This window comes from Quercus robur, chromosome 8 (genome assembly GCF_932294415.1).
Source record: "Quercus robur chromosome 8, dhQueRobu3.1, whole genome shotgun sequence".
Lineage (NCBI taxonomy): Eukaryota > Viridiplantae > Streptophyta > Magnoliopsida > Fagales > Fagaceae > Quercus > Quercus robur.
Genome location: NC_065541.1, coordinates 22,693,331 through 22,715,719, shown reverse-complemented (window position 1 = coordinate 22,715,719; position 22,389 = coordinate 22,693,331). Strand labels below are relative to the sequence as shown.

The 22,389-nt window shown below is 36.3% G+C and overlaps 2 protein-coding genes across 3 annotated transcripts in view; both read left to right on the top strand.

The window, feature by feature from the left end:
• Positions 1–237: 237 nt before the first annotated feature.
• LOC126695006 (probable leucine-rich repeat receptor-like serine/threonine-protein kinase At3g14840) overlaps positions 238–22,389 on the top strand; it is a 62,185-nt gene continuing 40,033 nt past the window's right edge. Inside the window, exon 1 of one of the 2 annotated variants that reach the window (XM_050391597.1) lies at positions 238–278. The gene's annotated coding sequence lies outside the window, so the exon portion shown is untranslated. Of the gene's footprint in view, positions 279–778; positions 792–22,389 lie in introns of those variants that run through there. The other variant, XM_050391602.1, reaches the window with a different exon arrangement.
• LOC126695008 (uncharacterized) lies at positions 4,140–7,263 on the top strand. The gene is made up of 2 exons (XM_050391603.1): positions 4,140–4,543; positions 4,618–7,263. The coding sequence occupies exons 1-2, from the start codon at positions 4,217–4,219 to the stop codon at positions 4,717–4,719; spliced, it is 429 nt and encodes a 142-aa protein (XP_050247560.1). The 5' UTR covers positions 4,140–4,216; the 3' UTR covers positions 4,720–7,263.

The following is a 22,389-nucleotide window of genomic DNA, read 5'->3' as shown; positions in this document are numbered from 1 at the left end:
TATTTTCACCATAATTCGCAATATTGCAATTATTGAATCAGTCGGGTGGGAATAGCTTAACTTAATAGTTGACCTCCAAGTGTCTTTAAGGTCTCCCATTTCACACCCTCTTTTGAAGAAGAAAAAAAAAATTATATAAATATATATATATATATATTTTTATATATTCTCAACTTTATTGTCTTACTACTTTTATCGATCTCCCACGATCTCTCTCTAGTATGTATAACAATTTTACACCATTTTGGACACCTAATATTTTTGCCTTCAAAAGTTAGGTTTGTTTATCCAAAGAATTGAAGATGTTTTTCATTCGACTTTTCCTTGCTTCAGCTGTCACCTTTTACTTCACAAGTTTTATTTTTGGAGCCACTGACACTGTATTGGTAGATCATGAAAGTATGTTCTCACTCTCTGTTTCTCTCACACACAGTTGTGTATGTGATATATAGCTTGAGTTCTTTTTTTTTTCTTTTTTCTTTTTTTTCTTTATTCTCTATAAAATCTTTGTTAAATTTGTTTCCATGAGTATGGAATGGAACTCAAACGTGGTTGAAAATATTCACAAGTATTATTGATTTGATTTTCTTTTTAAGCTTACTTATATATTTTGTTTTTGGTGGTGATAACGCTTCACAGTACAAGCTTTACGTGACATAGGGAAGACTTTGGGGAAGGACTGGAATTTCAATGTAGATCCATGCAGTGCACAATTTGTATGGGCCAAATATTTAGAAAATGTCGTTTAATTGCAGTATCCCCGATACCACCGGCTGCAATGTTGTCAGCATGTATTCTTTCTCTCTCTCACACGTACATAACACCAAACATTTAAACCATTGAAGTAATTTGTTACTGTTCACAATGATAACTTAGAGTTGCGCGTGGTCGGATGAATTGTGCATATAGAAATGTGATTTTTAATTTCGTATGCGATTGGCAAAAATTATTTTTGTTAACTTATTTTACTATTCAGTTTATTTTTACTATTATTTATGAGTCTTACTACACTTTTTGGTACTATTTATGAGTCTCACCGTACTATTTCAGCTAATTTTTATTTTTATTTATAGTACTTTTAGTAAAAAGTTTTTAGTTTCAGCAAAATAAGCAAATCTCAAATAGACACTTCATAAAAAAAATTGTGATTTTTAACAATTAAGAGCCCGTTTGAGATCCATTTATTTTGCTGAAACTGAAATTTTTTTGTTGAAAGTACTATAAATAAAGGTAAAAATTAGCTGAAATAGTATAGTGAGACCCATGAATAGTACCAAAAAATGCAATGGACCCATAAATAATAGCAAAAATAAACTGAATAGTAAAATAAGTTGGCAAAAATAATTTTTGCCAAATGTACAATAAGCATTCTCTTTTTTTAGATCTAATTTAGCTGAGGCACACGATATGGACGTTTAAGTGATCTTAACAACAAAAACAAAATCCACTATCTAATTAAGTTTAGTCACAAATACTTTCAGAAATTTTTGAGATTGTATTAGTGTATGACAAAAACAATTGGAACGAGATTTCAACATACTATTTTAGGATTACTATATATATATATATATATATATATATATATTTTGTTGATATTTGGCCCGTGTGGCCTGAATTGCCAAGCCCAAATTTGGTCACTTTAGTTGACCGAATCCAAATTGTAAAAGGAATGCTCCTGCCGACTTGGTTAATAACACATGCGCACGCGTGCGCGCACACACACACACACATATATATGTTGTTATGTGTGGCACAAAATAGTGAAAATTTGAGAATTCCTAAAACTTAGCAGCAGCCGCATAAGAAGAAGAATAGAGCTTTCTTGTCTTGTGGGTGAGAGAGAGTTAGGGTGTAATTGGGATTTGGGTTTCTTAAGAGTGTTATTGTACTCTATTGTATCTCCATATTTTATAGTAAAATTTCTTTGTGGTCGTCGTGGAGGTAGGTAATTTGCTGAGCCACATAAATTCTTCTGTTCTTTATGTGTGCTTATTATTTAATTTCCACTTATTTACTATTTTTGATTTGAGTCCTAGGGTGCTACTTGCTTAACATATACATATATGTGTGTGTGTGTGTGTGTGTGTGTGTGTGTGTGTGTGTGTATGTATTTATATCATATCTTATTGCTTTAGAAAAAAAATTCATAACAGTTATTGATGATTCAGAAACAGTTGAGTTTTTTGTCTGTGTGGATGGACGATGACAATGGATTCGTCCAGGAACAAAAGTGTAATAAGATTTGAAGTAGGGCAAGAGAAATACACCAATGTGGTGTTTGCCAAAAACCCTCAAATGATTAAGTTAAAAAGGAATTCAATTGAAGCATATTGCAAGAGAATTCAACTAAGGAGTAGTTTTTGGGGTGAAAATTGTGTGTACCTTTTGGTCCTATTCTTCTCTGGCTTTATACCCATCTTGTCTTTAATGAGCGACAGATTTCTGCATTCATTCTCATTTGTAATGGTTAATACGTTACAAGCTAATGCTTTGATTTGTGTAACGTCTTCTTTCCTGTTGCTCTGTCCATTACTCTTCGACATAAATGCTCGCCATAAATGCATAACATATCTTGGTTTTGTCCATAATGAATGACGATACCATTGAAATTTGGACTCATTAGCTGCCCCCTTATCCCTGTCCTCATCTCTATGACAGGATAAGAATATAGGAATCTTTGTCTCTTTGTTTTCCGTGTTCTTGCATTTATTGTGAAGAGATGTTTCATCTGTCCACATGTAGCACTAAGATTGCCTCGTTGTGCTGAAGAGCTGCCTCTCGATTTTCTCGCTCACGTTTTCTCCCAGTCATTTATTTTGGTTTTCCCTCCTTTTTAATTTTGTTTCACTTTCTCTCTGTGCTTTGTTTTTGGAGCTTTCTTCTTTCCTATTGCTTCCTCTAGAATTCCTAGTAAGCTTCTTTCTTCAATCTTCTTTCTTTTCTTCATTTTATGGTGGACTATTCGTTGGTTAGGCATGATTGCCCTTCTCTCTCTTTCTTTTTTGTTCGCTTGTGTGGTCTTCTCGATTTAGAGGGTAGGAGGCGCCCCCCATTAGGGCTATTTGTAGGGCGAGATTGCCTTTTTAGGTTTGCCCTAGTTTTTCTTTTTCCGTTGGTTCACCGTTTGGTGGATTTTGCTCAAAACTTGTCTAGGATATTTAGGGAGGAGATACGGTTTAGTGAACTTGAAATGGGTTTGTCTTCATCTGAACAAGATGGGGCTCTTGAGGTTTCTTCGTCAAGAGTTCCATTTAAAGCTTAGGGAGTGCTTTGTACTCTCAAAGACAAGGACAAATCTAGAATTAGGAATAGATTTCAATTTTCTTCGTCCGTTAAGATTAGGATCCCTGACGTTGATGATAAAGCTTGTTCTTATTTTCTTGATGAAGTTTGCTTCTATGAGGCTGACTTCACTAGTGGGCTTCACTTCCCTGTTCACCCCTTCACTTAGGAATTGTTTCTTCGTCTAAAACTTGCTCTTGCTCAACTCATCCCAAATTCATGGAGGACGATTATATGTTGTATGGTGATATGGATGTCTGCCAATGAAGGTGATATCCTTAGAGTAGAAGAGTTCTTGCATCTTTATCATTTAAAACGATATAGGCTTCCCGATTATTAGGAATTTAAACCTTGGGATAAAAGATCAAGATTGGTTATTGATTCTCCCCTTTGTGAGTTGAAAACTAGCTTCTTCTTTGTGTTTGGTGATGGTTGGGAAACCACTCCTCGTGAAAATTCAAATGACGTTTCCAAATTTCTTCATAGGTGGGGCACTCCCAAGTCTGGTGCATCCTTCATTTTTCTTTTATATATACATGTTCATATATACATATGCTCATCGTTTCTAAATTTTGCAAAAAAATTTGTCTTTACAAAATCTCCTTGTCCTCATCTAAAGAAGCACTGCCACAATCGTCTAGAGAAAGTTTGGGGATATATTAAAAGTATCTCAGACTTTAACAAACTTATTTCTCCACAGTCACTATTTCTCCATTTCCTTGGACTAGAACCTTCTAGCTACGTACAAAAGGAGATAGAGATTGTAAGAAAGAGTAAGCGTACTCGATTTTTTCATTTCACCTTTAAATGAATTTTTCCTACTGATTCGGTTTTTTTTTTTTTTTTTTTTTTTTTTTTTTTTTTTTTTTTTGGTGGGAATGGCGACCAGATTCATAAAGGGAAATTGGCAAAGGTCTAGCAAAAGAAAGTGAAGATGGGTGTGAAAGAGAAACCTTTATCGAGGAAACGCAGTAGAGACAACGAATCGTCAAATAGGGAAGATCCTGTGGTCACTTCTTCCACTGTTATGCCTGCCCTTCAACATCCTACTTCTCCCACATCATCATTGGAGATGATTACCCCTACTAATGAGGTGGCCCAAAGGAGAGGACAAGATAAGGCAATGGTTGGAACTTTTTGGGATGAGGCCGATTGTGCTATTGCGAAGGCCCACGATGCCATTTCTGTTAAGGATTTGAAACCACTGACGACCAAACCTTTGAATGAATTGATGTATTCTCATATTCATAAGATTATGCAGGTATGCTTTTTACGTTTGTCACATAGTTGTGCGAATGTTTCTCCTTTGAATTCTTTTTTCCTTTTGTGTTTTAGGTGTTGGGTGAATCTCTGCATATCTCGGGGAAATATTTGGACTATGAGGAGAAGTTCGCAGTGGCTCAGTCCAAGGTAGACTCACTTTCTTCTGAAAAATGAAGTGCTGAAGGCAAAGGTCACATCCCTTTCTAACGAGGTGGACAAAGCTCAGGATCGTCTGAAAACATTGGAGAGAGACGTGAACACTGAGAAGGCTTTCTCCAAATTGAAGGATAAGTAGATTGATGATGCCTTGCTCAAAATTCAGAAAGCTGGTCCTGAAGCAGTGGAGAAGCTCAAGAAGTCTGACGAATATTCAAACAAGCAATGCGATTACTATGTGGATGGTTTTGAACTTTTCTGCAAGTATATGGCCAAGCATCATCCAAACTTGGACTTCTCTACACTAGACATGAAGGCAGTTAAGATGGAGATTTTGGAAGATCGCCCTTCAAATGACACGGAAGCTGATACTGCTGAAGATGTGATCGGAGATGATACAACCGTTACTGCCGAAGTCCCAATGGATCCGTCTCCTTCTAATCTATTTGAAATGCTTTTACTTCTGACTTTGAAAAGAACAATTTCTTAGGCTCGTTTGTTTTGAGCAAGTTTACATTTCTTGCTTTTTTTAAAACAATGTCTTGGGCTTGTTTGTTTTGAGCACGTCTATTTTAACAATTTTTGCTTCATGTTTGAATGCTTCGTTGTTTGACATCATTTCTCTTAGTTTTTCTTTTTTGAATATGACTTGTCAGGAATTTTGGTGGTCATGTTTAGACTATGAGGAGAAGTTCGCGATGGCTCAGTCCAAGGCAAACTCACTTTCTTCTGAAAATGAAGTACTGAAGGCAAATGTCACATCCCTTTCTAACAAGGTGGAGAAAGCTTAGGATCGCCTGAAAACTTTGGAGAGAGACGTGAACACCAAGAAGGCTTTCTCCAAATTGAAGGATAAGTAGATCGACAATGCCTTTCTCAAAATTCAGAAAGCCAGTTCTGAAGCGGTGGATAAGTTCAAGAAGTTTGACGAGTATTCAAACAAGCTGTGATATTACTGTGTGGATGGTTTTGAACTTTTCTGCAAATATATGGCCAAGCATCATCCAGACCTGGACTTCGCTACACTCGACATGAAGGCAGTTGAGAAGGAGATTTTGGAAGATCGTCCTTCAAATGACATGGAAGCTGATACTACTAAAGATTTGATTGGAGACGATACAGCTGTTACTGCCGAAGTCCCAATGGATCCGTCTCCTTCTAATCCTATTTGAAATGCTTTTACTTCTAACTTTGAAAAGAAAAATTTCTTGGGCTCGTTTGTTTTGAGCAAGTTTACATTTCCTACTTTTTTTTAAAACAATCTCTTGGGCTCGTTTGTTTTGAGCACGTTTGTTCTAACAATTTTTGCTTCATGTTTGAATACTTCGTTGTTTGACATCATTTCTTTTTGAATATGACTTGTCAGCAATTTTGGTGGTCATGTTTGGACTATGAGGAGAAGTTCGCGATGGCTCAGTCCAAGGAAAACTCAATTTCTTCTGAAAATGAAGTGCTGAAGGCAAATGTCACATCCCTTTCTAACAAGGTGGATAAAGCTCTCAGGATCGCCTGAAAACTTTGGAGAGAGACGTGAACACCAGGAAGGCTTTCCCCAAATTGAAGGATAAGTAGATCGACGATGCCTTGCTCAAAATTTAGAAAGTCGGTCCTGAAGCGATGGAGAAGTTTAAGAAGTCTTACGAGTATTCAAACAAGCTATGCGATTACTATGTGGATGGTTTTGAACTTTTCTACAAATATATGGCCAAGAATCATCCAGACCTGGACTTCTTTGCACTAGACATGAAGGCAGTTGAAAAGGAGATTATGGAAGATCGTCCTTCAAATGATGCGGAAGCTGATACTGCTGAAGATGTTTCTCTCCTCATGCTATGGAGTTCACTTTCCATCTTGGATGAATTTTCTTCTAATGCCCTTGTTCTTCTGTTAATCTGACTGTCTGACTCCTCTTCATTATTATTCCCTTCAATTCTTTGAGGTTGTTCTTCTTTATTCTAAATTTTTGGTATTCTACTGCCATTTCTCGTTTTGGGATTCAGCTGCTCTTCACAGTTCTTCATTTATAGCAAGTCAACTTTGCTACATTGGTTGTGAGAGCCTAAATCTGTTGTGCTGCTTGCTTTGGGTCATTCTTGCACTATGAAGATCTCTTTTGTCAATTAGGGAAATGGCTTAAATGATCAATGTTCCCCACAAATGGCATCAAATTGATGATTCAGAAAATCAACAGTTGAGTTCTTCATCTATGTGGATGGAAAATGGCAATAGATTCGTCCAGGGACAAACCTGCAATAAGATTTGAAGTAGAGAAAAAGAAATACACTGGTGTGGTGTTTGCTAAAAACACTCTAATGATTAGGTTAGAAATGAATTCAATTGAAGCATATTGCAAGAGAATACAACTTGGGAGTAGTTTTTGGGGTAATAATTGTGTGTACCTTTTGGTCCTTTTCTTCTTTTGCTTTATAGCCATTTTGTCTTTAATGAGTAATGGATCTCTGCATTCATTCTCATTTGTAACAATTAATACGTTACAAGCTGATGCTTTGATTTATATAACGTCTTCTTTTGCGTTGCTCTGTCGGTTATTCTTTAGCATAAATACTTGCCATAAATGCATAACGTATCTTGAGTTTGTCCATAATCAATAACAATACTGTTGAAATTTGGACTCATCAGTTATTATTATTAATACATTTATAAACTAATTATTTTAAAACTTGTCTAATCAATTCATTTAAATTATTATTATTATTTTAATTAAAGTACTAATTAAGGCTAGGCAACAATGAAACAACTAAATTAAGGCTCAGCAAGGGCTTTAATATTTTCAGCTAGCACGCTGCCCAAGCCACCTGCCAACTTCGTCTCTAACACGTTTACTCTTTTTTATTTTTTGTCCCCAAGGACCTATTTCAATTCCTTCTCATCTATATATATAAAACCGAAATCTTTGCTAGCTCCACAATTTTCCACGTCAACATTTTTTTTAATTTTTAAATCTTTTTTTTCTTTTTATTTAATATTTATATACTGTCCATCGAGAATAATCTCTTTTTAAACCAACCTTTTAAGTTTTTTTTTTTTTTTTTAATCGATCACTCTCTCTCTCACAATGGCTTATCTATCACACAATGGCTGACACCACTGACAACACCACCACGGTAGCGCCACCGCCTCAGGAAAAACCATGGCTATTGCTGCTGTTGCTCCGCCACCGCCGCCACAAGAAATCCCTGTTCCAAAGACGGAGACGAAACGCTAGGGCGATGAAGAAGACGACGTGCCTTTGGAGGACACAGCTACTTCATCAACTTTGTAGCAAGACAAAGTCGCCGTTGAACTCAACATCAAGGCCTTGACCATCAACAACACCAAAAGCACCATCAACAAGTACCTTGATGAACCCCAAGACGCTCACATCACTGTGGTACGATCAATCTCTCACATCACCGAGATTTGAATTTCTTTATTTGCCTAATCATAATTAGGGTTTCGATCAACTTAATACCTTTGTTGCCACCTTTGGTTACAATATATACTGATTTTGATTATAGTTTGAAATCCTAATTAGGGTTTTGAATCTTTATCATTGATATCAATTTTTGTTTTGATGCTTATACAATGTGGTAAGAGATATAGTGTTCTATAGTTTTAATTCCTATTATTATGTTACTTGGAACATGAATGCAGAAACACACATGTATAGTTGAGTCTAATATAGATATGTTTTGTTCAGTTTTGAATTTTGGGTTTTGATATATTAGGGGGTTAATTTGATGTAGGTTACTGTGAATGATACCCTGTATACATCGACGAGTACTTTTGAGGACTTGAATCTATCAAAAGAACTGTTGAAGGGTTTATATATTGAGATGAAATTCTAGAAGCCAAGTAAAATTCAAGCTATTAGTTTGCCCATGATTTTGACTCCTCCCCATAAGGATTTGATAGCCTAGGCACATAATGGTTTTTCTGTCAATTTAAGGATTTTGTTTTTAATTAGGTTTTTCTGTCAATTTAGGGATTTCAATTCCTAACCCCTTTTTCTCTCTATTCATTTTTGTTGAAGTCAGGGAAACACTCATAGAAAATCAAATTCTACAGGTTTTATAAGAAAGTGGAGATAGTATTAAAGAGCCTCCCAACCGTCAAACTCTAACAACAATCCTACAGGTTTTGCTTTACCTTCAAGTTTTGCTTTATTTTGCTATCTAGGTTTTTTAGCACATCTAATTTAGCTTAGCTTAATTGTTTGTTTGATTAAATAATTATTTGGGCACCTAAAACATCAGCCTTCTTTGTCTCCACTCAGTTCCTTTTTTTTTCAAACCTTCTACCTCTTCAATACAAGTTCATGTCTTTTTTCTTTTTGGTTTGTCTCTGATTGTAAAATTTAGGAAGAAATTTTATCTTCTTAGTTGGGTTGTAGCTGTTGTTTTGTTTTATTGTAAAATTGTAGTGAAACTCCAGCAATTATTCTTTTTAAGCTATTCTAGCAGATGAAACACATAAAAATCTTAATTAAAGAGATATGTGATAAGTGATTGCAAAGGGAACAAATTAGCACAACTTATTTGTCAACATTAGATTTGTTGTTCTGTATATTTTTTTGCTCTATTGTTGGTGACACAAATTGGAGACATATGGCCATTAATGATTGATTCATAATGTGATTGTTTTGTGCAGATTTACTGTTCGACATTGCACCTAATAGCATCATGATGATATGTTTCTTCTTCTTTGTTAGGACATATGTGATTCACTTGTTAGGAACATATGTCACTATTTTATGTAATTGGCTAATCCTTTGACAAAACACACTTTTGTTTGTATTTGGGTAGATCTAAGATGTGTTTAATACTTCAAGAAATCTTGTTTCAAGTTCAAGTGTTAAAGCCATGTAAGTTTGTCTAAGATTCAAGTGCAGAAAGTGCTGTTCATTAAAGCTCGACAGCTAGTCATCTATCAAACCTTGAAGAGCTATTGTAGCTCGTGGCTCGACAACAGCTCGACAAATAGGCATCTGTCGGGATTTATGAAAAACAGAGTTTCAAGTCTGTTTTGACTCCAATCCGTGGTTGCATGTTTGGACTTTCTTTTCTCACAACCATAAACATATAAAAGAATTATTTTAAGGGCCATAAAAGGTGGAATAAGTTACACAAGTGTTGAGCAAAGTTTGTTCAAGCAAATTGTGACTAGAGACAGAATTTGCCCTAGTTCATCTTTCTTGTGAAGAAGCTGCTATGTTTGTGCACCATAAGGTTTTATAACCAAGGAGCTTTTCGATATTCATCATGTGATGAACTGAAGAACTTTGCAGCCAACAACCTTTTCTAATTAGTGATTGAAGTCGCGTACTGGGATCCGCACAATTGGTTAGTCACATACTAGGAGCCGTGCATTATAAGGAGAGATTGTCACTACAAAACAAGTCCAATTGGGTATTGGGGTAAGGGTTTAATTGTAGGTTGGTATAAGGTACTGAGATTCCTTTACTTATAACCACTTGTTTTGATAATAGTGGATTCTCGAGAGTAGTGACCTTAAAATCACCCGGTGAGGTTTTTGCCGAATAGGTTTTCCCCATTCGTAAACAAATCACTGTGTCAATTTATTTTCCGTTGCATACTTAGTTTATTGGTGATTTGTTTGTGCTATCACACGTTTGCATGTTAATTTGATTAATTAAAAAACTTGGCTAATTAATCAATCAATTTATCACAAGGGGTCAATTCATTTTTGACCTATCATTCTTCTTTTGATTAAATAATAAATAAAAAAATTCATGTTTGAAAAGGGCGCGATCTTTCTTCTCTATTCTAAACCAACCATAAACTTTGCCACCAATTAGATTCAATTTCTGAGAAGAACATTAATTTAGGATTTGGCTACATTTGTCAAGCAGTAGGTGTTTGTATGGTATTTGGAGTGCAGTTTAATTGTGGAATAACAAGATGTCTATATTTTGGAGGGTTTAATTTGAGAGATTATATAAGTTTACCACATTATGCATGTTTATTGTGCATGATTTAATATTAGTAGGTTGTGTACTTTTGGTTTCTAAGGTTTTGTTCTCAAAATATATTTCTGAATTTAGAGTTATAGTGTTATGATCTATTTAACGTAGTGAAACTATTAATTTTCATATAAATGTATTGTGGTCTTTGGTGAGCTTCATTGGATTGGTGTCAAAGCATATAAGAAAGTGATTATTGGTATATGGATGCATTTACAGTTTCTTATGACATTATTCATGATAAATCAAAAGGCATATATTACACCTTTATATAAAGTTTTATTGTGCAGTTGACCTTATACTTAAAGCTTCAAGTTCTTTCTTGAAACGTCATATTTTTAGAATTGTGATCTTGGATTTAGAACAATTAGATTTTCCCTAGGAGGATCTTCACTTTGGATCAGATTGAATTGCATGTTTGAGATTTGAACTTGAAGTTACAAAATTAGTCAAGGTTAATAGATAAATTTTGAAGACAAGATAAAAATCAGATTATATCCAAAAATTTTATTTGCTATGCTTGCATTAAATTGGCTATTTTAGGATAGTGCTTTGAGATTCTTTTTTTTTTTTTTTTTTTTTTTTTTTTTAGAATACTAAGTATTTTTAACACACACACACGGGAAGAGGGGATAAGGTTTTTTTAAAGAAACTTATAGTGGTGTATATCCAAAAGGACCTTGCTTTGAGATTCTTTTATGTAGTGGTTTGTGCAAAATGAGTGTTCACAACTTATAGGGTAGTGGAAGTGTTAATTAAGCTACAAGACATTTGGCTGCCTTTATATTTTAAAATGCTCTATGTTTTCTATCCCTTTTTATTTTCCTTTCCTATCCATCAAGTGCCCAGGTATATTGAGAGTTCACAATAATTTTTTAATGAAACAAGCCGGACTATTTTTAGCATAAACCTTAAGCTAGAGAGAAAAAAGAAGAATAGGAGGCTGTAGGTTATTAGCAACAAATAACACAGAAGTTGTGCTTGAATTTGTATGCAGGGAGTTTCACTCTATTTAATTTGATCATGTTCAATTGAGTTATCAATCATAATGACCATTCTCTTTTGTTTTTTTTTTTTGTTTTTTTAATGTTCCTATATGAATTAATTAGATTGCTCTGCCTGTTTGTAAGTAATTAGCCATTTGTAGTAAATTGGGAATGATGTCCAAGTGGCTATCAAGGCTATTGGAGCATTTAAAGCCAACTGCAGTTGCTGATGCAGGTGTGATTTTCAGTGTGAAAAGTAAAATGCTGGTGAGTTTCATTTAGTTTTCATTTATTTTATAATGTATAAATCATTAAATTTTGTTTAACATTCATAAGCTTATAACATAGTAAATAGTACTTATGAACCATTAGTTAAGGTGCCTTACCAGGCTCTTATAAAATATGTGTGAAAACGAGAAAGAAAATATATGTGTAATGTGTTTGTGTGTATATACATATATATACACACAAATGTAATATTTAGTACAGTTACTTATTTGTTTTAACTTACATTACTTATAAATGAATTGCATGAGGTTGATTAACTGTTTTTGGCACATTACCAATTATTTTTAGCTCTTTTTTTTTAGTGTTACATTTTGTTATAGGCTTTTGTTTCTTCGAATTCCAAACCAATTGAGAAGGGAAATTAAGGTATCGATGTAGCAAAAGCTTTATTTTAGGAGAAAGAGCTGAAAATTGGTAGTTTCATCATTGTCATGTAATAGAAATTTCCAAGCACATGCTGCAAATTGCGCTTAAGTTCTTGAATGGTAGGGTATAACATGGGTTTCGAGATAGGTGCCTAGGATCAACTTAAGGATAGTGTGTGCTAGGTTGGATAATTGATTGATTGGTGTTATTATTGCTTTCATATGCCTTTTATATCTACGACTGAATTCATAGATAGCTTACCTTCTTCCATTAAGAATTTTCCAATTTTGTTATTACAACTTAAGCTATGCATTTTTTGCTTGCTTATAAAAAAGGATATAAGTGCAATTTATGAAAGTTAGAATAACAATTTGTTATCATTTTTCTTTATTAAATGAAGATAGAAGAAAATTTGTTATATGTTTTTTAGTTTTTCATAGATATGTGTTTGTATATGAGTTTGTTTAATTTTATATTTCTGTCTAATTTATTGGTCTTTGTGATGTTTCCAGCAAGAAGGTTTTCCTTTTTTGGTGATTTTTATTGGCTTTACTTACACTAAGTGTTGTTTGTATGCCTGTAAACCAAATAGTTCGATTAAAGCGATAGATATAAGTGCAATTTATGAAAGTTAGAATAACAGTTGTTTATCATTTTTTTATTATTAAATGAAGATAGAAGAAAATTTGTTATATATTTTTTATTTTTTCATAGATACATGTTTGGAAATGAGTTTGTTTAATTTTATATTTCTGTCTAATTTATTGGTCTTTGTGATGTTTCCAGCTAGATGGTTTTACTTTTTTGGTGATTTTTATTGGCTTTACTTACACTAAGTGTTGTTTGTATGCCTGTTAACCAAATAGTTTGATGAAAGCGATAGATATAAGTGCAATTTATGAAAGTTAGAATAACAATTTCTTATCATTTTTTTTATATTATTAAATGAAGATAGAAGAAAATTTGTTATATATTTTTGAGTTTTTCATAGATACATGTTTGGAAATGAGTTTGTTTAATTTTATATTTCTATCTAATTTATTGGTCTTTGTGATGTTTCCAGCTAGATGGTTTTCCTTTTTTGGTGATTTTTATTGGCTTTACTTACACTAAGTGATGTTTGTATTCCTGTTAATCAAATAGTTCGATGAAAGCGATAGACAATTTAAGTAGAACTTCATAGTGGGTTTGTGTGATTGTGTCTGAAATTGTAATTTTAAGATAGATTTGCTTGATTTTGATTGCTCGATTTTATTTGTCCTAAAGTAAATGCATCACAACAATACTTTTTGGATTATTGATATTGTTGGGTTTCTTAGAATAATGGTTAGAACTCTAGGCCATATGGTCGTGGTTGTAAGAAAATGTTTGCCCTACTCTTTGCCCTCTACAACACTCTAATATGTAACATTGGTTACACATTTTTGGATTGGATATTAGCTTTAGGATGTTGATTATAATGATAGAATTTTGTATAACCTTATACATATTCTTGTGCAGTGACCACATGACACTTCTTAAAGCTTTTGAAGGATAGAAGGATGCAAACCGTAATGAAAAGAATCCTGTCACCTTGCAAGTGACAGAGGATATGAGAATGCAATTTGTAGATCTATTTAGCATTGGCTTTGTAAACAAATGAGTGCTAATGTAATTTTTTTAAGATTTTCAAATTTTAAAGCATTTGATTTGCTGAAATCTTATAGTTACTAAAAACTTTCCCGTGTATCGCACGGGTTAGCAGCTAGTATTTATTTATTTTTTTTTCTCTTAATTTTTCTCCTCCGCGCACACATCTTCCAAGTCTCTTCTCCACTTCTCATTATTAAATATCTTCTTATCTATATCATTTATTTTCATTTATGTTTTATTTTTCTTTATGTTCATCCTCAACCTAAGCCTGTACCTGTACGCCTTTTCTCACTCTCAGTTTCCTCATTAGCAACTCTCCATGCATCACAGTCTCATCGTCATCTTTTTATTATTATTTTTTTAAGGTTGTAGCATTGTTTGTTCATTTGATTTTTTAATATTTTTTTTTTTTAGATTTTTATGTGTACAGATTTGTTTAGGTTTTAAGATTTTTTTTTTTAAAGTCCAAAATTCATGCTGGTCAAATCTTGCATTTTAGCTGGTATTTACAGAAACTACCCAAAATGATCCAAAATGGCCTTGAATTTTCTCTGAGGTAAAATAGGGGATTACCGCTCCTAATTGTTTACCAATATGATATTTTCAGTCCGCTAAAATGGAACGTGAAGAGCAACATTTGATCAGCAGATCTTCAGTAAATTTGGTCATTTGTAAGATTGCGGACCGCCAGTAAAATAGGTCGTCAGTGATACTGACGACCGTTATACGTATTAATGACCCAGTCTTAAATCCTTTCCTTAACAAGGTTTGAACGTAACAGACTTTAGCAGACAGCCTCAAACAGCTAAGCTGATTGTTGTAAAAATGTTACAAGACTTTAAACAATGATATAATGGCATTCAATAGGCTATTCAAAGCCTCCAACGTCTGGCACAATAAATGCCCCAAGCATTTATTCACAAACATGCTATATATGGCAAACAACAACAAATAAGCAAGGAGGTATGCATACACTTACACACTATACTCAAACTGTCTCTTACATTACTCTGTTTCTTAAGGAGATAAACTGACTTAAGCATTGGAAACTCCCCCGAGACCCCGGGTGCCCTCTTACATTGTTTCTTTGAAACAGGTATTGACAGTTGTCCATACCAATGACGAGGAGCATACTAACAAGCTGCAATTTTTTGCTTCATTAATTTGGCGCCGTCTGTGGGGAACAACTGAGTTGCAATTTTCTCAAGCAAGTCATCATATCTCTACCAACAAAGTTCCTTGAGACACATGAACACTTCCAACTCATCACCTCCTACGTACCCAACCGTGATGGCTATGCAGATCCGAATTTAGACGGCTAATGTCCAAGAGTTGATGAAGCAAAACTCAGAATTCAAGTAACGAGGACATCCCGAGAACCAAGAACGACCTAAGAACAGCAACACTTTTCTGGTATGACGAAATCAGAACAATGATGAAAACCACAATCCAAGCAACAGTAGAGCCACCTTTGAACGAACTGGGCAGACCGCGCCAAATAAAGATCAGATAATGGAAGCCATGAGAAAAGAGCTTGATGAGGTCAAAAAGGCCTTGAAAGGGAAAACTGCAGTAAACCTTGAAGGCATGCTCTAGAGGACAAACTCACCTTTCATTGCCAAGGTACTCAAGTGTCCTCTTCCCCCCAAGTTTAAACTTACACAATTGGAGGTCTATGATAGCATGAAAGATCCTTTTGATCACATTGATGCATTCAAGACAATCCTAAACCTTCAGCAAACACCAAACGAGGTGATGTGCAAATCCTTCCCTGCCACCCTTAGGGGGCCTACAAGAGAGTGGTTCAGCAAGCTACTAGTGGCCTTAATTGATAACTTTGAGCAGTTAAGCAACTCCTTTGTTCGACACTTCATTGGAGGCCAGCGACACAAAAGGCTCACTTCATACTTGTTGACCATAAAGCAACAAGAGGGAGAAACCCTAAGGGAGTATGTGAAGCGCTTTAATAAAGCAATACTAGAGATTGACAAGGGCAATGACCAAATTATAATGACAACCTTCTAGGCAGAGCTGGTCAATCTAGATCTCGTCTTCTCTCTAGGAAAGACCACATTAATGCCAATGACAAACTTGCTGTTCAAAGCCCAGAGGTATGTAAATGGGGAAGATGCCTTGGCCACCGAGAGCCTAATAGGCAAACGAAAGAAGGACTAGAAGATTGATTTGCAAAACAGAAAGAAGGACCATAAATTCAATCCTTTAGACAGTTGAGCTAGCAAGAATAGTGCAGAGACGGTAAAGAAGGGATTGAACTTTACTCCTCTATTGATGCATGTTGGTAAGATTCTCATGTAGATTAAGGACAACCCAACCTTGAAGTGGCCAAAGCCTTTAAGCTCAAGGCCAAAAGGCAAAAATTCTCAGAAGTATTACCGATTCCATAAAGGTAATGGTCATTCCACTGGCGAATGTCGTGAATTGAATAAGCAAATTGAGGAACTCATCCAAAGAGGCAAGCTCTAGAAGTTCATCAAAAAGGATTATCAGTCCAGTCCAAAGATAGAAGACGTGTCCAATGACGACCAAAAGGAAGAAGAACGGGATCGTCCAAAACCAGCAGTAGGGAAAATCTAGATGATTACTAAAAGACCATTTACCAGAAGTTCATATAGGTCCCTAAAGAAAACTTATCAAATACAAGTCAACAACGTCCACGTGACTCAGCCAGTGACAAAGTGTCATTGTACAGACGACATCACCTTCTCTGAACGAGATGCAAGGGGAATCAGGCAGCCACACAACGATCCTCTTGTCATCATGTTAGCCATCGAGGGATTCAATACAAAAAGGGCATTGGTGGATAATGGAAGCTCTACTGATATCATGTATATGATGGCCTACCAACAGATGAAGTTGGATCCGAATCTACCCAAAAGGCGTCATCTCCTTATCCATCACAGCAGGCAGTTATCCAACACAAGTAACAAAGCAAGTAGATTTCTTGGTGGTCGATTTCCCTTCCACTTACAATGTCATCCTGGGATGACCAACTCTCAATCGTCTAAAAGCAGCAATCTCCACCCATTGCCTCAAAGTGAAATTCCCAACTCCCTATGGGATTGGAGAAATCAATGGAGATCAGCTCCTGGCCAGAAAATGTTATCATGTTGTGTTGGCTTCCAAAGAAAACCATGCTTGGATGGTAAAAGAAGAATCAAAGATGACCATCGAAGAATCTAGAGTGGCTTTTTAGGTAAAAGAAAACCATGCGAGGTCTACTACCTAGAGTGGCTTGTAAACGTCGTCATGGTCAAAAAAAAAATCCAAAGGAAAATGAAAGATGTGTGTGGATTTTGCAGACCTAAAAAGTGCATGTCTAAAGGATAGCTTTCCTCTCCCCAGGATTGATCAGCTTGTCAATTTCACAGTAGGACATGAACTGCTGACATTTATAAATGCCTTTTCAGGTTATAATAAGATACTCATGAGTGAGGAAGACGAGGAGAAGACCTCATTTGTAAGTAGTCAAGGTTTGTACTGTTACAAAGTCATGCCCTTCGGACTAAAGAATGCAACAGCTATGTACCAAAGGCTGGTAAATCATATGTTTAGCAAGAAAATAGGCAGAAACATAGAAGCCTATGTGGGCAACATGCTCGTAAAGAGTAGGGAGGCAAAGTCCCATCTTGATGACCTCCAAAAGATCTTCAATACTTTGAGGAGGTATCAAATAAAGCTAAACCCAGCCAAATGTATATTTGGAGTCTCATCAGGAAAGTTCCTTGGTTTCATGGCCTCTCAATGAGGGGTTGAAGCAAACTTAGAGAAGGTGAAGGCTATACTGAACATGGCTTCATCGAGAACAATGAAGGAGGTACAAAGACTGAAGGGACGAATCGCAGCTCTGAACAGGTTCATCTCTAAAGCTACAGATAAGTGCCTGCCCTTCTTCAAAACCCTTAAGCAGGTTTTCCAATGGACGGACGTGTATGAGGTAGCCTTTCAAAACCTCAACGAATACTTAGCAAAGCTTCCTACCTGGGCCCGTCAATACAAGGAGAAGATTTGTTCTTATATCTGGCTATATCCCAAACAGTAGTCAACTCAGCCTTGATATGTGAAGAGAACAAGATCCAATGGCCAGTCTACTACACAAGTTGAGCTTTTCAAGGGGCTGAGATGAAGTACCCAAGGACGGAGAAATTAGCATTTTCTTTGGTCGTCACTTCAAGGAAGCTTCGTCTGTACAAATGGCTCGTTTGTTACAGGCCTAGGTGGAATTGGGGTAGTTATCATCTCACTAAAGAAAGAAATCTTCAATTATGGAGTACAGTTACAATTCCCAACCACTAATAATGAAGCAAAGTATGAAGCCATCCTTACCAACTTGAGAATAGCCAAAGCTCTGTGGGCAAAGAAATTAAAATAGAAATCTGACTCCAAGCTCGTCGTTAGACAGACGGCCAATGAGTACAAGACAAAAGAAGAAATAATGCAAAAGTATTTAAGACTATCTCAACAATTAGTTAATTAATTTGATAATGTCAGGTTTGAATAGATCCCAAGGGAAAGCAACTCTGAAGCTGACAAAGCTGGCTAGAATGGCCTCATCCAGTGATGTCACAGACTGGCCAAGAGTACATTGGGAAATATAGACGACCTCAAGCATGGAAGGACTGCAGACCTTTCCTATCCAAGGAAGATCATTGTTTGCAGGTTTGGAATCCCAAAAGTGATCGTCTTAGATAATGGTCATTAGTTCGACAACTATAAGCTCAAAGAGTTTTATGGAGATTTAGGAATCAAAAACCATTATTTGTCACCTGAGCACCCCTAAGTAAATGGCCAGACAAAACTCACAACTCGAACTTTGTTGAAAATCATCAAAGCTCGATGTGAGGGGGCAAAGGGGCTATGGCCAGAAGTATGGCTAGAAGAACTAGCTCGAGTGTTATGGGCCTATCAAACCACTGCAAGAACACTGACAGGAGAAACTCCACTCGAGCTGGTCTTTGGTACTAAAGCTATGATTCCTGTTGAAGTTGGACTGTTAAGTCTAAGACAAACTCATTATAACGAGGCTAAAGCTAAGCCTGGACTGCTTACCTGAAGTCAGAGACAAGCCAACTCAAAGAATGGCTCGATACTAGCAAAAGATGTCGAAGTACTACAACTAAAGAGTGAAGCTCTAGCAGTTCAACCCTCATGACCTAGTACTTTGAACAATCTCTCAAGTCACCAAGAACCTAACTCAGGGGAAGTTGGGGCCCACATGGGAAGGCCCTTACAGGGTCATCCGTTACACAAGAAGAGGAAGCTATTACTTGAAGGACCACAACAGTAATATGCTACCTCATCCCTGGAATGTGAAGCATATCAAGAAGTATTTCAAATAAACTTCGTCCATAGGAGTTTCTCGTCTGAAGAAATATTAGATATGCAGAAACTTTATTAATGCATTTCTTTTGAACATTTCTTTTTAGTCGAGATTATTTCCCTTGCAATTCCTTTATTAAGGTGAATGAAATAAAAGAACTTCCAAGCTATTCAAATACTTGATTTTTCAAAAGTAATATAAGCTCCAAGGATAGCACAAAGCTTCAGTAGCAAGCCTATGATACATATTCTACTGATGAGCATAAACTCAGGTAGTCAATCTACATCAAATTGTTGATACAGATTCTACTTATGGGCATAAACTCAAGTAGACATCAAATTGTCGATACAGATTCTGCAGACGAGCATAAGCTTAGGTAGTCAATCTACATCGGACCAACGATACAGATTTTACCGATGAGCATAAGCTTAGGCAATCAATCTACATCAAAACAGATTCCACTAATGAGTATCAACTCAAATTTGCAATCTATGATACAAACTCTACTACCAAGATCAACTCTGACATACAAACCCTGCTATGAAAGAGCAAATCTTCAATAGCTAGTTTACATCAACGTAGTGATACGGACTCTGCTGTCAAATCTTCAGTAGTCAGTTTACATCATCTCAAAACTACAAACTTCACTGACGAGCATAAGTTCACGTAGCTAGTTCCCAATATCTTTACAAAGCTTCAACAGCATGTTTTCACCACAATTGATGGTACAAACTCAATTGGTAAGCTAAACTTTATGAACAAGCTTGAACTATATCTTTTATTGACGAGCATAAAGCTCAATATACATCATTCCAACTCTATTGATGAGTTTAAAGATGGTTAGCTTATATTATCTCTATAAAGCTCTGATAGCTTATTTTCAGCATAACAATGTTACAAACTTTGTTGATCACATGACAAACCTCAAAGCTGTAAAATTCCTAAGGGAATGACACCAAGGTTCAAATAGCAAGCTTTAAAGCAAACAGTAGAGCAAGAATCATGATAGCAAACAAAGCACGAAATATAAAGGCCTCAAACAAAGAGGCAACCATTGTTTTTAAAACAAGTTAAGCCTTAGGGTAGTCATTGTTTTCAAGAAAAATAAGCCTCAAAACATGAAGGCAGTCACTGTTTGGAAATAAAAGCCTCAAAATAGGAGGCACCCATTGTTCATGACTTTGAAGAAAAAAAAATACTAAACTTGCTCTAAAGGATGATCTATAGGTGCAGTGACAATCTGTCCATCAGCACCTTCGTTAGTAGCCTCACCTCCTTCAATAGCAGTGATCTCTACCCCAATAGCAGCAGTTTCAACTCCAACTTCGATTTTAATATCAGCAAGAACAGAAGAGACCTCTTCAATAGCTTGTCTCTCCTCCTTATTGGCTTCATCAGCAATCATCTCTATGTCAACGGTTTCAAAATCCAAAGCTGAGAGTTCGATGGCTTCAGCCTGGTGCTTTAACATCCACCTATGGAGAAGTTCAAAGCCCTTGAAGTACTGGGTGAATAGAAGGTCAGAGTAATGCTCAAACTCTTGGAACTGAGCAATCACCCCATTTCTGGCCTCAACAATCTGAAGGAGAGCAACTTGGAGTTCATCATCCTTTTGAGAGAAGAGCTTCTTCTCAACCTTTAAGGCCATCTTGAGCTCATTTGCCTTCTCCTTGGATTTCACAGCCTGGTTCATAGCTTTCACTAAGTCCTTCCTCAAACGTGAGCTTTCAGCCTCAGTAGACTCAACCTTAGATTGAGCGACGACCACTTTTTCCTCAATACTCAGATAGTCAGTCGAAGCAACTCACCAAGGACTTGGAAGATAAAGACATGACCAAATCTCACATCTCTGTGGAATGAAATCCAAGGAAAAGCCAAAAGAAATAAATAACATACCTGTACCAACTTGTGGATATGGCGACTAACAAGCTCGTGAGAAGGTGTAGCAGAAAGGCCCCTTAGCTCCTTGTCAGTGATGACATTGTGAGCTCGGCCAATGGCGGTAGCTGGGTCCTCCCAAACACTTTTCCCAACCTTGCCTTTCCCTTTAGAACGAGTAATGGGAGGAGCGACGACCGATGTAGGAAGCGCAACCACCACCTCTGGGGAAGGAGTTGGGGAAATAGAAGCCTAGAATAAGGCCAGAGGGGTAGGCCCTTCAAACTTTCCTTCACCAAATTTTCGCCTTTTTGCATCAGGAGCTAGCGAAGACAGAGGCTCACTCTTCATGCTCCTCAGATGAGCATACTTATCCTTGCTCTGCCTGGTCGCCATCTCTACAAAAGATAGAAACTTGTCACTATAAAAAAGCTTTCTCATCATAAGAAATGCGTAATCGTTGTTATAAGGAAAATTGCTAATCATTAAAAAATAAAAAAAGCATACCCCTTTCTTTGAGAGCAATCTTTTCCAGCACCAATTCAGAAGGTTCGAGTCCAAGACAGCACTCGTATAACCGATGAGCACCTACAAGACCCTTAAAATCCTTAGACGAGAGAGAAAGAGCAAATTCCAAAGCAGCTTCAATGTGTACTTGGTATTGCTCCTCCAACTCAAGTCGCTCAACAGCTACAAAACAAATAAGAAAGAGGGTTAGAAATTAGAAACGAGCAAAATGAAAAGAAAACATAGACAAAAAGAGAAAAAGAGAACACCAAGAGTGGGTATTTCCCATCTTCGCAATAACCTAGGGACCTTACCCCAAAGGTCGTTGCTCAACGTCTCTAATTCTCCAGACATAAAAAAGTAACGTGATTTCCAATCACAAAAGGAAGTAGGGAACTCATGGACTATCTTGGTTTGCTTATCCCAAGGAGAGAGTTTGAAGTACCCGAAGTGGGTAGAAGGCTTCAACCTATATAAAAATAGGAATTCATTCAGGGTAATCATCTCCCCATCATGAACTATGAACCATATGGCCATGCAACTGACAACTGTCCTCCAGGCATTAGGGACAAGCTGCCTAGGAGTGATATTAAGATTGGATAGAAGGTGGTGTATGAAAGGGTGAACAGGAAACCTTAGTCCGTAGGAGAAATCAGCCTCATAGAAGCTCACCTCCCTATGAGCAAAGTTACATGCTTTCTCATTGGTAT